At 37.6% G+C, this 14,016-nt stretch overlaps 1 protein-coding gene across 10 annotated transcripts in view; it reads right to left on the bottom strand.

Moving 5' to 3' along the window:
- DIAPH2 (diaphanous related formin 2) overlaps positions 1-14,016 on the bottom strand; it is a 916,386-nt gene that overhangs the window by 472,934 nt on the left and 429,436 nt on the right. For all 10 annotated transcript variants that reach the window (XM_032257749.1, XM_032257747.1, XM_032257748.1 and 7 more), the window contains one exon: positions 6,569-6,808. In XM_032257749.1, the coding sequence (XP_032113640.1) occupies positions 6,569-6,808 (240 nt within the window). The remainder of the gene's footprint in view (positions 1-6,568; positions 6,809-14,016) is intronic.

Raw genomic sequence — 14,016 nt, 5'->3', positions numbered from 1 at the left:
ACCAGCCCTGCTGGCATCTTGATCTTAGACTTCCAGTCTCCATAACTGTGAAAAATTTAATTTCTCTTCTTTCAGTAACTCAGCCTATGGTTTCTGTTATGTCAGCCCAAGCTGAACAGCAGTATTTTGCTTCTCCAAGCATCAGTTTTCTCACTTGTAGACTGAAGAGGTTAGACTAGATGTATTTATATGCTGAGATTCTGAGTTTATATGGACACAATTCACATTATTTTAGCTAGAAATGATTAGACACTGTGAAACTCTGGGTAAACTTATGTATGACTTTTTTCTAAGGTCTTTTGTAGATTTCTTTTTGTGGATTACAGATTTCCAAATTTTACTGCCATAAACAGCTGTCACTTTTCTTTACAAAGCATATTTTCTGGGGTAATTTTCTATTTCACAATAAAGCTGAACCTATTTTACTTTCCTTCTTACAACTTCTATGGGGGAGATGGATGGAGATGGATGTTTCCTTTGAATAGCTGGTATGATACTCTATAACTAATACCATGTAATTGACTCTAGATGAGGCTTTACATGTTACAATCCACATCATAGGTGTCCAATCTTTTGGCTTCCTTGGGTCACATTAGAAGAAGAAGAATTGAGCCTCATGTAAAATGTACTATCACTAAATGATAGCTGATGACCTAAAAAAAAATGACAAAAAATTTCACAATGTTTTAAGAAAATTTATGAATTTTTGGGAGGATTGTGATGGATGGGAGGCAGGACTAGATTGCAACTCTGACTCATATGGACAGAGAACGATGAGGGGGCTTGCATTGTGAATTTTAACTCCAGAATGACTGCGGGAATAAACTAGGAATCCCAAGAAGACCCACAGACCTCTGAAGGAAGCAGAGTACTCCTGCAGGACCCAAATACTGTGAGTGCCCAAACTGTAGAATTGGGAAAAGGAGATCCTCCACCACTGAACACACACCCCTACTGGGGAAACGGGTCTAGTTTTAGGGAGAAGGTTCCAACCTTACTTGGACCTAAGTCAATTTAGTGAGCCAAGCAAAATACAGGGGTAGAGGGAGCAGCAGGAAAGGCCCTGGGAGTTCGCTGGGTCCTCAGTCAGGCCATTCCTGACTGGCAACATAGGGATACTTTGGGAGGGCAGCCAGAATTGCTGGGGTGGGGATGGGGGGGCGGGAGCCATAGGGAGAAGAACATCTACAGCTGAACTTTGTAACAATTTGAACTGGTCAAGAAGCCTCCTGGCCAGAATTTGGTAGAGGGCGGGAATCCACTGTGCATACCTACAGGCAGAGGAAGAACTAAAGTCCTGTCCATTTGCAGCAGGGAGAAGAGCTAAAGTCCTGTCCATTTGCAGCATGAGGGTGAGAGATTGGTCCTTGGGATTCTGTGGGAGCTGGGTGAGGCCTGTGACTGCTGGCTTTCCCCTACTTCCCTGACAACCTGCATGACTCAGCAGAGGTGGCTATAATCTACCTAGGTACACAACTCCATTAACCTGGGACCCTTCACTCCCATCCCCCACAGCAGCCACAAGACCCACTCAAGGAGAGTGTCTGAGGTCAGACATGCCTAGCCCTGTCCCACCTGATGGCCCTTCCCTACTCAAACTGGTAGCTGAAGACAAGGGGATATTCTCTTGGGAGTTCTAGGGCCCTGCCCACCTCCAGTTTGTCTCCATACTACCACAGCTGATGCTCTCTGGAAATCACCACCTCTGGGCAGGAGGTCAACCAGCACAGAAATAGAACGTTAAACCACAAAGCTAAGAATCCTCACGGAGCCCATTTCACCCCCCGTCCCCTACCACCTCTACAGAAACAGGTGCTGGTATTTACAGCTGAGAGACCCATAGATGGTTCACATCACAGGACTCTGTGCAGATAACCCCCAGGACCAGACCAGACCCAGGTAGACTAGCTGGGTGGCTAGACCCAGAAGAGACAACAATCATTGCAGCTTGGCTCTCAGGAAGCCACATCCATAGGAAAAGGGGGAGAGCCCTACATCAAGAGAACACCCCGTGGGACAAAACAATCTCAGCCGTCAGCCCTAGACCTTCCCTCTGACAGAGCCTACCCAAATGAGAAGGAACCAGAAAGCTGACTCTAGTAATATGACAAAACAAGACTCTTTAACACCCCCCTCAATCACACTAGCTCACTAGCAATGAATCCAAACCAAGAAGAAATCCCTGATTTACCTGAAAAAGAATTCAGGAAGTTGGTTATTAAGCTAATCAGGGAGGCACCAGAGAAAAGCGAAGCCCACTGCAAGGAAGCCCAAAAAAGATACAAGAAGTGAAAGGAGAAATATTCAACAAATATTCAAATATTCAATCTCAAATTGAGATTCAGAGAAGGTAAGTGACTTAGTCATGAAAATTTGGCTAATAATTAGCAAAATGTAAGTTAAAACGTAGGTTCCAAGCCCACAATGTTCTCCCCTTGTGTAAGGTTACGGATTCTTAATCCTACCTATCCTTCAAGATTTTTCTTTTTCAATTTACCAGCACTGCCCAATCACCAAAGATTCCTTCCTCCCCTGAACTCCTGCTAATCTCAGTGGCCATTTATTTTTGCCCTCATTGACAGTGTACTTTGTGATATTACATAATATTCTATATGCATATTTCTTGGCTACTCAACTGTACCACAAGCTTCTTGAGGTTTCTGTATATCTCCTATATTGTTTGTAGGCCTCTGAAGAAGAGATCATCTGTTTTATTTTGTATTTGTTTGTAGTTGCTTGATATCCTTTTACCTGCTCCTAACCTTTGGTATCCCTATCTTTGGTAACGGCCCCCTTTAGGGCATAACCAATCTTCCATGGCAGGCAGTTTTGGTAGCACTGTCAATCAAGGTTCTTTGTTCTCCCCTGAATACACGGTGTTCTTATAATCCACACTGGGCTCAATAGGCTCTCTTCATAATTTGAATTTGAATCAAACAAAGGGAAAGGAGAAGGAAAATGGTTGGAGCCGATACATCCCAAAGGCAACATCCTAGAAGGACTTTTCATTCATTTCTGCTACCTGAATTCTCAAAGCTTTCACAGTTGCTGTTCTTTTAAAGGCCAAGTTCTTTAGTCTTTCCTCAGTTTCTGGCTGAGTTACTTCATATCCTTCCAGTAATTTTCACTTTTTGCTTGAATCAGGCAGAGTTACTTTCTGTTACTTGCAAAGACTCTTATTTGATAAACCCACAAAGCTTAGTATATAGGGAATGCTAAGTATTTTTAAATGTTTTGTCCTTATGCAGATTATAGTTGCTATTTCATATTGAAAAAAAAAAAAAAACAAATGGCCTTGAAGTGTAGCATTTCTATTGGTTAGAATTTTAATAACCAACAGGCTAAGCTAACACTGGGAGCTCGTCTTCATTGAAATGAATTTTATTACAGTTCAGCACACTGGTTTGGTGACTCAGAAAGTGATAATGCACAAATTAACAAAGCATTTTGTGGTGAGGGTAGTACTTAAAATAATGATACCCTTTAGTGTTGACATTTTGGCTAACCCATCTCTGTTTTCCTTTTCTTCCCAAATGCCATAGCAGCCGATTGTGACCCTCTGAAATTTTTATATTACCTTACTATTCAAGATATATCTGATAAATTTAACCATGTATAACATGCCTCCTTTTTACCTAGGTGATTATTTTAACATACTCTATAGCTTCTTGTTAAAAGCCTTGGATTACAGTTTTAAAATCACTGAGAAAGGAAATTATCACTAGAAAAATTTAGAAGAGTAAATGGTATCATTTTTAGAGCATCATCAGTGTTCTATGAGGGAAATTCCCCTTGCTATTTTCTTTAAGAAAGCAATAGCTAAGAAAAATCAACCAAGTAATCTTTCATAATACAACTGAAATTAAACAGCAATTCTAGCTAATCATACATCAGTAGTTAGTTAATTCTATTTCAAACAGAATACAGACCTAAGCTAACTATTTCTATGTGCTTCTGAAAATTTCTGTCATTTTAGACATTTACATCTACTCACGATCCTTTGTATTCCAGGAACATCCTCTGAATTCTAGACATTATGGGAATATCATGCATGTATATAATATTTCCCTTTCTAAATGACATGTGTTTTCCTAGAAATTTCCCAGAAGATAAAAATCTTACTGAAAAGCAGGGGGTGGGGTGGGGGGCAAATTTTAAAACCTTCACTTCTTTCACTTTTGGAATACCTATTGCTACATGATAGTATTTCCCACAAGATTATTTTTTATTTTATTTGAAGTTGGCAAAAATCTTTGTGCTGAATCCTTTGAGCATACCTCTAGTGATAGACGTCAGATCAGCGTTGTGTGGAAGAACTTTTATTTGACAGGTAGATGACAGAAAGAGAAGCCTTTCTCCAAAATATAAGATGTAACTGTAAAATCCTTCTGTGAGATTAACGTAATCTTTTCTTCCTACGTGTAAATGACTTATTCATTCTTGCTTCAAAGAAATCAGTTCATGTAATTAATTTGAATAGTGTGAAATTAAGACACTTAGAAAGTATATATTTCTTCAAATTAGAATGGCTCATTTAAAATATTTTTATATGAATTAAATGTAAAATAGGTATCTAATACAAATTTCTAACGATATTTTCTTTTAACTTATAATCTTTTTATAATTGTCAAGCAAGAACACTTTTAGATTCACTCACTGTGCATAGAGCATACACTCTAGCCAAGTAGCACCATAGTAAAGAGATGACTCTATTAACATTGGGTATATGGCATGCAATACAATGCTAAAGTCCTAAATACTGTATTTTATCCTATAAATCTGGCCTGATTTAGTACAGTTTATTACAAGCGTTGCCTTATTCCCTCTGGCATTATGAAATGATTTTACATGTCCCCAAATATCACACGGGGTGGGGATAAAAATATTTCCTTCCCCAAATCTAGCATTTCCAGATAATCTTCCCTATTTTCCTTGTTCTCTTTCCTAACAGCTCTCAAAAATATATCAGGAGTAAACAGATACTCACAATTCTATTGTATATCCTATTAACTATAAATGTTATTCTTTATGTCTATTTGGGTTAGAACTACCAAGATCAAATCATTTTTGATACATATCAAAGTGCTAGTCAATGTATATGTAATACACATCAATTTGATGCATGAATAGAAAAGAAATTCATATCCATTGCTAAATTTGGGATTCTCATTATAATATACTTCAAGAACTAAAAGTTCTGCAATGTTTTCAGATGTGAGAGGAAAAAAAAGTGAAAGAATGGAAGATTTCAAAGATAGATTGTTTGTTTTCAGATTTATTTTCATCTCTAGCTTTCTTACAGGCCTTCACCTCAGAGTCTGTTCAGGCTTCTATAACAGACAGATTTCTTTTTCGTGAATAAGGTGGTTTGCTCTAGCCTAAAAATGGACATATACAAGCCCTTTTGGACTTCTCTGTTTCTTTGTTTGCTTTTCATAAGAATTAAGTCTCAAAAGTATTATTATTAAATGTTCCAATCAAAACAAGATGATTATCATTCAATTTTCTTTTTCTCCTCTTAGTTAATGCACTAGATACCAGAGTACAATACTACTTGACATTGAAGAGTATTATTATCTTAAAAATTGCTATTTACCTCATTAAATTTAGCTTCTCAGATACTTTCTAGAAAGACATAAGTCATAATGTAAATGAAATACAGTACTGTATCTATTTTATTTTATTTCATTTTATTTTTTGAGACAGAGTTCCGCTGTGTGGGATCAGCTGGAGTACAGTGGTGTGATCTTGGCTCACTGCAACCCCCATCTCCCAGGTTCAAGATACTCTCCTGCCTTAGCCTCCTGAGTAGCTGGGATTACAGGAACCCATCACCACACTCGGCTACTTTTTGTATTTTTAGTAGAGATGGGGTTTCACCAGATTAGCCAGGCGATCTGCCTGCCTCAGTCTCCCAAAGTGCTGAGATAACAGGCGTGAGTGAGCATGCCTGGCCAATACTGCATCTATTTTATAAAAGTGAAATTTTTTTTGTCTATAAACTTCAGCAAAATATAATCAGCAAGTGTTAAGTTATATGTTCCAAAATAATTTTTAAGTCTTGGCTGGGCGCGGTGGCTCAAGCCTGTAATCCCAGCACTTTGGGAGGCCGAGGCGGGTGGATCACGAGGTCAAGAGATCAAGACCATCCTGGTCAACATGGTGAAACCCCGTCTCTACTAAAAAAAAAATAAATAAATACAAAAAATTAGCTGGGCATGGTGGCGCATGCCTGTAATCCCAGCTACTCAGGAGGCTGAGGCAGGAGAATTGCCTGAACCCGGGAGACGGAGGTTGCGGTGAGCCGAGATCGCGCCATTGCACTCCAGCCTGGGTAACAAGAGTGAAACTCCGTCTCAAAAAAAAAAAAAAAATATTTAAGTCTTTTAGATTTTACTAATATTTAAAAAATGTATTTGTTTGAATTCAGGTGTAATTCACATCCCAGAAAATTCACCCTTTTTAAGCATACAATATTGTGGTTTATGCACTATTGCTATTTGTGGTATCCTCTGTCATAGACAAGAAGATTATTGTTGTAAATTAGCATTATAAAATGTCATCTTACCTTACAAAGGAAATTGATCTTAAAACCCAAAGACTGGGCATTTCTTGAGCCTGAGTTCATGTAGTTTCCAACAAGAAGAACTAACTCTAAAAGTCTGTTAAAGCTTTCACTTTTCTTCAGTTCTTCACAGGCAAGAGTTACTGCTATGATGCTTGGTTTGATGTTGTTTACGTGTTCTTCAAATGTGAGCTTGAACAGGATACTACTGAGACGAGGCTGTAACATTTTTACGGAGCTCATCTGAAAGATAAGAAAAACTCTATGAGAATACACATTTAATGCCTCTTATTTTATCTCTTTACTGGAGATAATTTCACAGATAACACTGTAACATTTCTGCATAAAGTGAATTTGGTCTGGGAATTTAAAAATATTTTATTTTAAACATTCCAAAGAAATATATTGTCAAAGTTTAAAAAGCAGTTGGCTGTATAGGTTTTTAAAAAATAAATCATCCTTATAGCATTAACAAAATATTATTGAAGCTGAACAGTTGCTATATGTTAATTGCATAATCATTAGCCATCAATAGCATTCAAACAGCCAAAATCTGTCTCTGAGGTTTATAAAGAGAATTTATAAACATTAAATGGAGTTGAGTGAATAGTTCGGCCATGGATAAAAGATGTACATGATGACAGAAAATATAGTGGAACATTTCCTAAGAAATTACCTATCACTATGCTGTGTGAAATCAGAAGACTAGCTCTGATTGATAATTTTAAACTTATTATTTCTATTCATAAAATATATTATTTATATATACTGTAAAGATTTTCACCTACTTGACAGATGTTGATGTTAAGTAATTAGATGATAGTAAAATCACATGAACTTACTTTCAAGTACATTATGGAAGAATTCTATACAGTTCAACTTTGGTTTTAATTACTTGTTTTATAACATTGATGAACATTAAATATTCCACTTGGTATAGTTACTATGATAATAATTTTTAGTTTTTAATGTCCTATAGCTCCAAGTTACTCAAATAGCTTTCCTTCACAAAATAAATTCTGGGAAGGAGGTTAGGGGTGAGGGTAGACACATATGAACATACACATAGACACATACACACAATGAAAAGCAATTATTAACAATCCAAATTATATTTGTTTTTGTATGTATAGCCTACTTCCTTAATTACAAATGCCAAGTAAAGATTAGACTCCAAGGTATCTGTAAAAAACGTGAAGAGATTTGACAACAAAAGTTTTTAAACCACAAAATACCTTTCAAAAGCAGTAAATGAGCTGTTGAGCAGACCATATCTCCTCTAATACAGAATCAAGACATAGTCCATTATTTTTTTTCTTCAAATTTGCCCATTAACCATGAACATCTGCTTCTCCAAATATGAACCTCTTCCTTCCACTAATCCTCCAATATGCATGCTTTTCACATGCAGATATACAACAGTATGATGAAATATCTACCTGTTACTATATTTTCGTAGGCCTCACCACTTATGACTAACTTTTATCTGGTCAAAGTATTATTGTACAAATCATCCTATTTCTTCAGTACTCAGATGGCAGGTATAAAACACCTATTCACACAAAGCTTACAATATAGTCAGAAACTCAACATAGACCTTTGAAAACTAGAGCTGGCGAAAAAGCCAGCACATGATTTTAGATAAGTAAAAAAAAAATTAAGTTCTGGAGGTGTTCACTGGAAGAAGAAAAAAAGCTTTAAACTCTTATGATTACAGTGGTTCATTAAGGCTTCACAGCACAGGAAATACAAATGAAAAAAAGGTATGTATAGGTGTGTACATGCATGTATAAATTTAAGCACACATAGAACTGACACAAAAAGGAAGAAGTGGCCAGTTATGGTGGCTCAGTCCTGCAATCCCAGCACTTTGGGAGGCAGAGGCAGGATGATCACTTGAGGTCAGGAGTTTGAGACCAGTGTGGCCAACATGGTGAAACCCTGTTTCTACTAAAAATACAAAAATTAATCAGGCATGGAGGTGCTGCAGTGCCTGTAATCCCAGCGACCCAGAAGGCTGAGGCCGGAGAATCGCTTGAGCCTGGTAGGCAGAGGTTGCAGTGAGCCGAGACTGCGTCACTTCACTCCAGCCTGGGCAACAGAGTGAGACCCTGTCTCAAAAAAAACAAAAAGGGAAGTAGAGAGTGAGAGAATGGTGTGAGAAAAGGTTTATAGGCTAGGTATATATGACATATATACCTAGGGGCACAATTTGGAACAAAGTATCTAAAGAGTCCAGGTAAAGGCCACAGAAGTGGAAGCTAATCACAGTCAAGTCTATGTCTCCATGAATTTGCAGGTCTCTTTGTGTATGTCTGTGTGGGAATCACTCTGAGTTTCTCTATATATTTTTCTGCCTCTACCTCTGTCCCCAAATCCCTCCCCACTTTATTTTTTCTTTCCTTTTACTGGTAACTGGCCATCACTAGCACTGAGGCACGTTTTCTATCATTTTATGTTTAGGGAGTAGTTTTTTAGTCCCCCTGATGACTAAAAAAGCCATAGAGCTACTTTAAGCAGTTGCTAGTGACCATCCACTTGCTCTCCTGGCCATACTTTGCAGAACTTATAGGGGCCCTGTTCATCAGGGTGCCCTTGGTCCCAGATGGACAAGGAACAAAACCCTTAGGGATATGTGGGCTTTTAGTCTTCTTCAGTTCCAATATCATGGGCCTTCAGTTATGTTCTTTTCCTTTCCAGGTTTTGTATTGGCCTGCAAGGTTTGGCCTACAAACTACGAGAACATGGATTTGATCATTTTCTAAAAATATCAGCTCCAATTGAAATAACATGACCAAAGTATGCTTTGATGATGATGGTAACAATGATAACAGCAATTAACATTTATTAAGTACTTCGTGCCAGACATTTTTCAACATTTGCCTTATATATTTATTTACTGATTTGATTCTCAAAACAATCCTAGGAAAAGGTTATTATTATTTTCATTCCAAAGATGAGAAAAGTAAAACAGGAATAGTAAGTAACTTACACAAAGTCAAATTTTGTTAGAAACCCGAAGATTTGAACACAGGCCTTTGGGTTACAGATCCCAGACTCTCCATCGCTATCCCACACTGACTTTTGAGTCTTATTAGGAGCGGTAACTATGATTGGTTGAAGGAGAGATTAACAGCAGGGAAACCATCAGTAAGTTAGCAAAATGGTGCAAGAAACAGGTAATGAGGTAACATGATGACAATAAGAAGAGAAAGAAAACCAAGGATCTAAAAGATAGAATTAAGGAAGAATCAATGGAGAGTTATAGCAGGAGAAAGTCAAAGATGGCTCCAAAGTTTGAAGTCTGTCGTGAAGCAGAACAAGGCTGGCAATAATGAAGGTAGAAGGAGGTGCTAATTTGGTACAGTTCGTCACTTGTTTGTTTGCTTGTTTCAGGGAATGAGAATAGATGGATTTGCTTTCCCTGATCTGCTGTTACTTAGATTCCGGTAAGCCAATCAGGAACTAAGGCAGCAAGGGCAGGTAGGTATAGCTTAGTAGCAACGTCAATCAATTAAGGCTGATTTTAGAAACTGTCACGTGATTGTGTGAAAACAGTCTGCCTAATTTTCTGGTCTTACATTTCCCCGTCGTAAAGTGGCAGAAATTCCTGTAAAGTGGTCTTGTTTTGATAAAAAGAAGGCAGTCAGAATAAATGATTCATAACATTTACTTTCATCTTTTTTAGGCTCTGCCTCTAGAGCTTTGAGAAGGTAGAGTAAAAAGTACTAGCTCCATAAAGGAAAAGTATTGCCTGGCTGCTACCAAAAATTTTTATTAGCATTTACGTAAATTCAGTTGTCCATCTTCTCAAACATCAAATAGGGCATCTTACTTCTAATCACGATACTCTTATTTTCCCATTCATGACTCCAAGTCTTGAAGTGATGTTCAAATCATAGTAAATACAATGTTATTTATAATAATACCAATCTTTACTAATATTTTAAACTGTAGAATTTCTGAGAGTTGTCCCTCTTTTCCATGCTCACCATATAGAAACACATAAATTTTATGTACTTCAAGTCTGGATTACTAACATAGACTAAATGTTCTCCTTGATCCCTCTCTCAAATCCTCTTAAAAATAGTAAACTGATACCTGCATGATAGGGAAATAATAAAATTGCTTCCTTGACATGTTGAATTTTTTGTATTATTATGATATCTGCTAGCATTTGAACCTACAGTTCAAGGGGCTAGAAGTATTGGAATTGACAGATTTGGGAGTTATCTGAATACATGCTACGGGAGGCAAGGTCATTGATGAGGAGACTGCATGGAGGAAAAAAAGGAGAAAGGAGTCAAAAACTGCATCTTGTGGAGCACACAGCAAAGAGTCTTGAGTATATCAGACATTCAAATATGTGCTGATTGATTTTTAAAGCACTCCTTAGCTGACTCACCATTTTCCAGATCTGTTCCCAAGTAAGACAATTATCTATTCAACACAATTAATAGCTGATAGTAATATTTTACTTCCACAAAGTAATGTCTTCAGTTATAATATCAAACCAGAAATATTAGGGAATTAACTTTGTTGAACCGCTATTACTAGATATTAATCTATCATTAGCCTGCTTTTGGGAAGAAGTTGTATACTGCAAGGGGTTCAAAGTTGCCCTTTGATCTGGCAAAAGTTCTTCATTGATTCATCTCGTACATAAGGTTTCTATACATGGCAGGTGATAAAGATGAAAGTGATTCTGAAAATAAACAACTGTAAAATGAATGAACGAATGGCTTCATTCATATAAATAGGAAACATAATATTCAGTAAAATGCTGGGTCAAGAAGAAGATGCATAGTTTCAAGAGGTATAACAGCAGGCTGATGTGGGGAAGGAGGAAGTGCCTTATGTAAGGTCATTCATTAGCTTCCAGGTAGGTCACCCCAACAATAACGCCAAGGCCCAATCTTAGCCCAAATTCAGAGCCCCATACAGCTTTTTTTAAAAAGAACAGGATTTAGGAGAATTTATTTCTCTAAACCCAGGAAAGAAGGGGAAACAATCATCTGAATTCTCCAGGCCCATACTGTAAGTTGCAGTATAAGAAACAGGGATACTGGAGTTACACAGACCTCGGTTTGAACCACACTTCTGTCAATTTATTTATTTTTTTTGAGATAGGGTCTCACTTTGTCACCCAAGCTGGAGTGCTGTCAGGTGATCACAGCTCACAGCAAACTTGACTTCCCAGGGCTCAGGCAATCTTCCCACCTTAGCCTCCTGAGTATCTAGGACTACAGGTACATGCCACCATGCCTAGCTAAGTTTTGTACTTTTTTTTTTCTGCAGAGATGAGGTTGCGCCATGTTGCCCAGGCTGGTCTTGAACTCCTGGGGCTCAAGCGATCTGCCCACCTGAGCCTCCAAAGTGTTGGGATTACATATGTGAGCAACCTCACCGGAACTCACTTTCTAGTTTTATGATCTACTGCAAGTTACCTGGAGTTTCTAAGTATTTCCTCATGAGGAAATGTATTCATTAAATCATCTATACAAGATTCATTAGAACTTAAATGTGATACTATGTGCATCGCTTCTGTCATAGTAATTGAGACGATGTAAACACTCTAAAACAATAGTTATTATTGTTATGACATTCTTTATTCTCCTCAGAAATTGTCAGTATGGGCCGGGCGCGGTGGCTCAAGCCTGTAATCCCAGCACTTTGGGAGGCCGAGGCGGGTGGATCACGAGGTCAAGAGATCAAGACCATCCTGGTCAACATGGTGAAACCCCGTCTCTACTAAAAATACAAAAATCCAGCTGGGCATGGTGGCATGTGCCTGTAATGCCAGCTACTCAGGAGGCTGAGGCAGGAGAATTGCCTGAGCCCGGGAGGCGGAGGTTGCGGTGAGCCGAGATCGCGCCATTGCACTCCAGCCTGGGTAACGAGAGCGAAACTCCGTCTCAAAAAAAAAAAAAAAAAAAAAAAAAGAAAAAGAAAGAAATTGTCAGTATGAAGAAATCGGGGTCCTTCTATGTTCTCCCAAATCCAATGGAAATTTTCTTTCATTCACAATTAAGAAATATATTTTCAGGGCTCAGTGAAGAACAGCTCTCATTATCCACTGTAAACATCATGCTCTATTTTGCCATTTTTAATTCATAATATATATCTATTAGAAATGTTATCATTAAAATTGTATTATAACAAAATCAAGAGATGATGGAGGAGGCAAGCTATACATGTTCATCTCTTAACAAAAGGCACAAATCAGTACATATTGATCATAACCACAGAATTTTTGGAATCCTAAGTGTGAATTTTTACAATCAGAACAGTGTATACTGATAGAAACAGTTGAATTTCCATCAGAGGATTTGAATATGTAAAAAAAATTTCCTAGATAACTAAGCTTAGAAATAATAGGAAGCACTGAGCGACATCCCCAGCCACAGATATAATTATTAAAAAGCTCTTGTCTCATAAAGGCACTTGAGTACACCTAAGTGATATAAGTAAATAAAATAAAAACTTTACTGAAATGTGTGTTTGTTTTAGTTGTGGTCCCTTGTAGCATTTTAGTTGACTGGCATCCTTTGTTTTGTAATTCATTCCTTGAAGTGCTGTGGGATGCTGACCAGGGTATTGTATTACGTAGGGGATTTATTTGTGTTACAATGTACTTGTCTATCAAATCGCATCAAGTGGCTCTGATTTCTTTAGCTGATCTGCACTATATTAAAAAAAAAAAAAAAAGAAGTGCATTGACAGCTTTAGTGAGAGCAACTACAAGTGGGTTATTTCCCCAAAGAGTTAGACAGAGTTTTGTTCATATAATTTGAATTTTATGCACTTCACTACCTATGCAGCTCATGAATATTGATCGACTACCCAACTGCCCTAAGAATCCACCAAGAAAAGAAAAGGGCACAAACGTAAAAATCACGTGTGAAGGAAACAGAGATGGCCACATGGCACTCCTACGGTCAGGTGTGGTCTTTAGGGTTATTTCTGTCACCTTTCCTTTTCACTTCCAAGACATATTCCATTAAGGCCTATCATAAGGAGCAAAACTGATGCCCCAGTCTCTTCAAAATATAATGTTAAGAATTCATTAGAATTAAAAGATAAATTTGTAACAAATATATATTTGCTACAAGGTATGTTTCCCAAATAGTTACTCTTTTGATCCATTGCCCATTGAATATACAGAATCATTTTGCATCTGTGACTATAACAAAAAGAATGATCATGAAGCCACATTAAAGGAGAATGGACTTAAGTTTAATAGAAGGCAGAACTGCCTACAGAAATGAGATTTAGAGTCAACACTGACCAGATGTCTGCCTGGAGGTATGAAAATAAGGCAGGGGCATTTATGACATCCTATAAAGTAAATAATTTTCTTATCTTCTTTTAGACAATGACCTCCTCCAGGGCAGAACCTCTCCTACTTATACTCATTCTTTTTTTTTTTTTTTTTTTTTTTTTTTTTTTTT

The sequence above is a fragment of the Sapajus apella genome, unplaced genomic scaffold, assembly GCF_009761245.1.
Source record: "Sapajus apella isolate SASKATOON/1434 unplaced genomic scaffold, GSC_monkey_1.0 scaffold98, whole genome shotgun sequence".
Lineage (NCBI taxonomy): Eukaryota > Metazoa > Chordata > Mammalia > Primates > Cebidae > Sapajus > Sapajus apella.
Note: the sequence above shows the minus strand (reverse complement) of the source record. Positions and strands in the feature narration are given on the sequence as shown.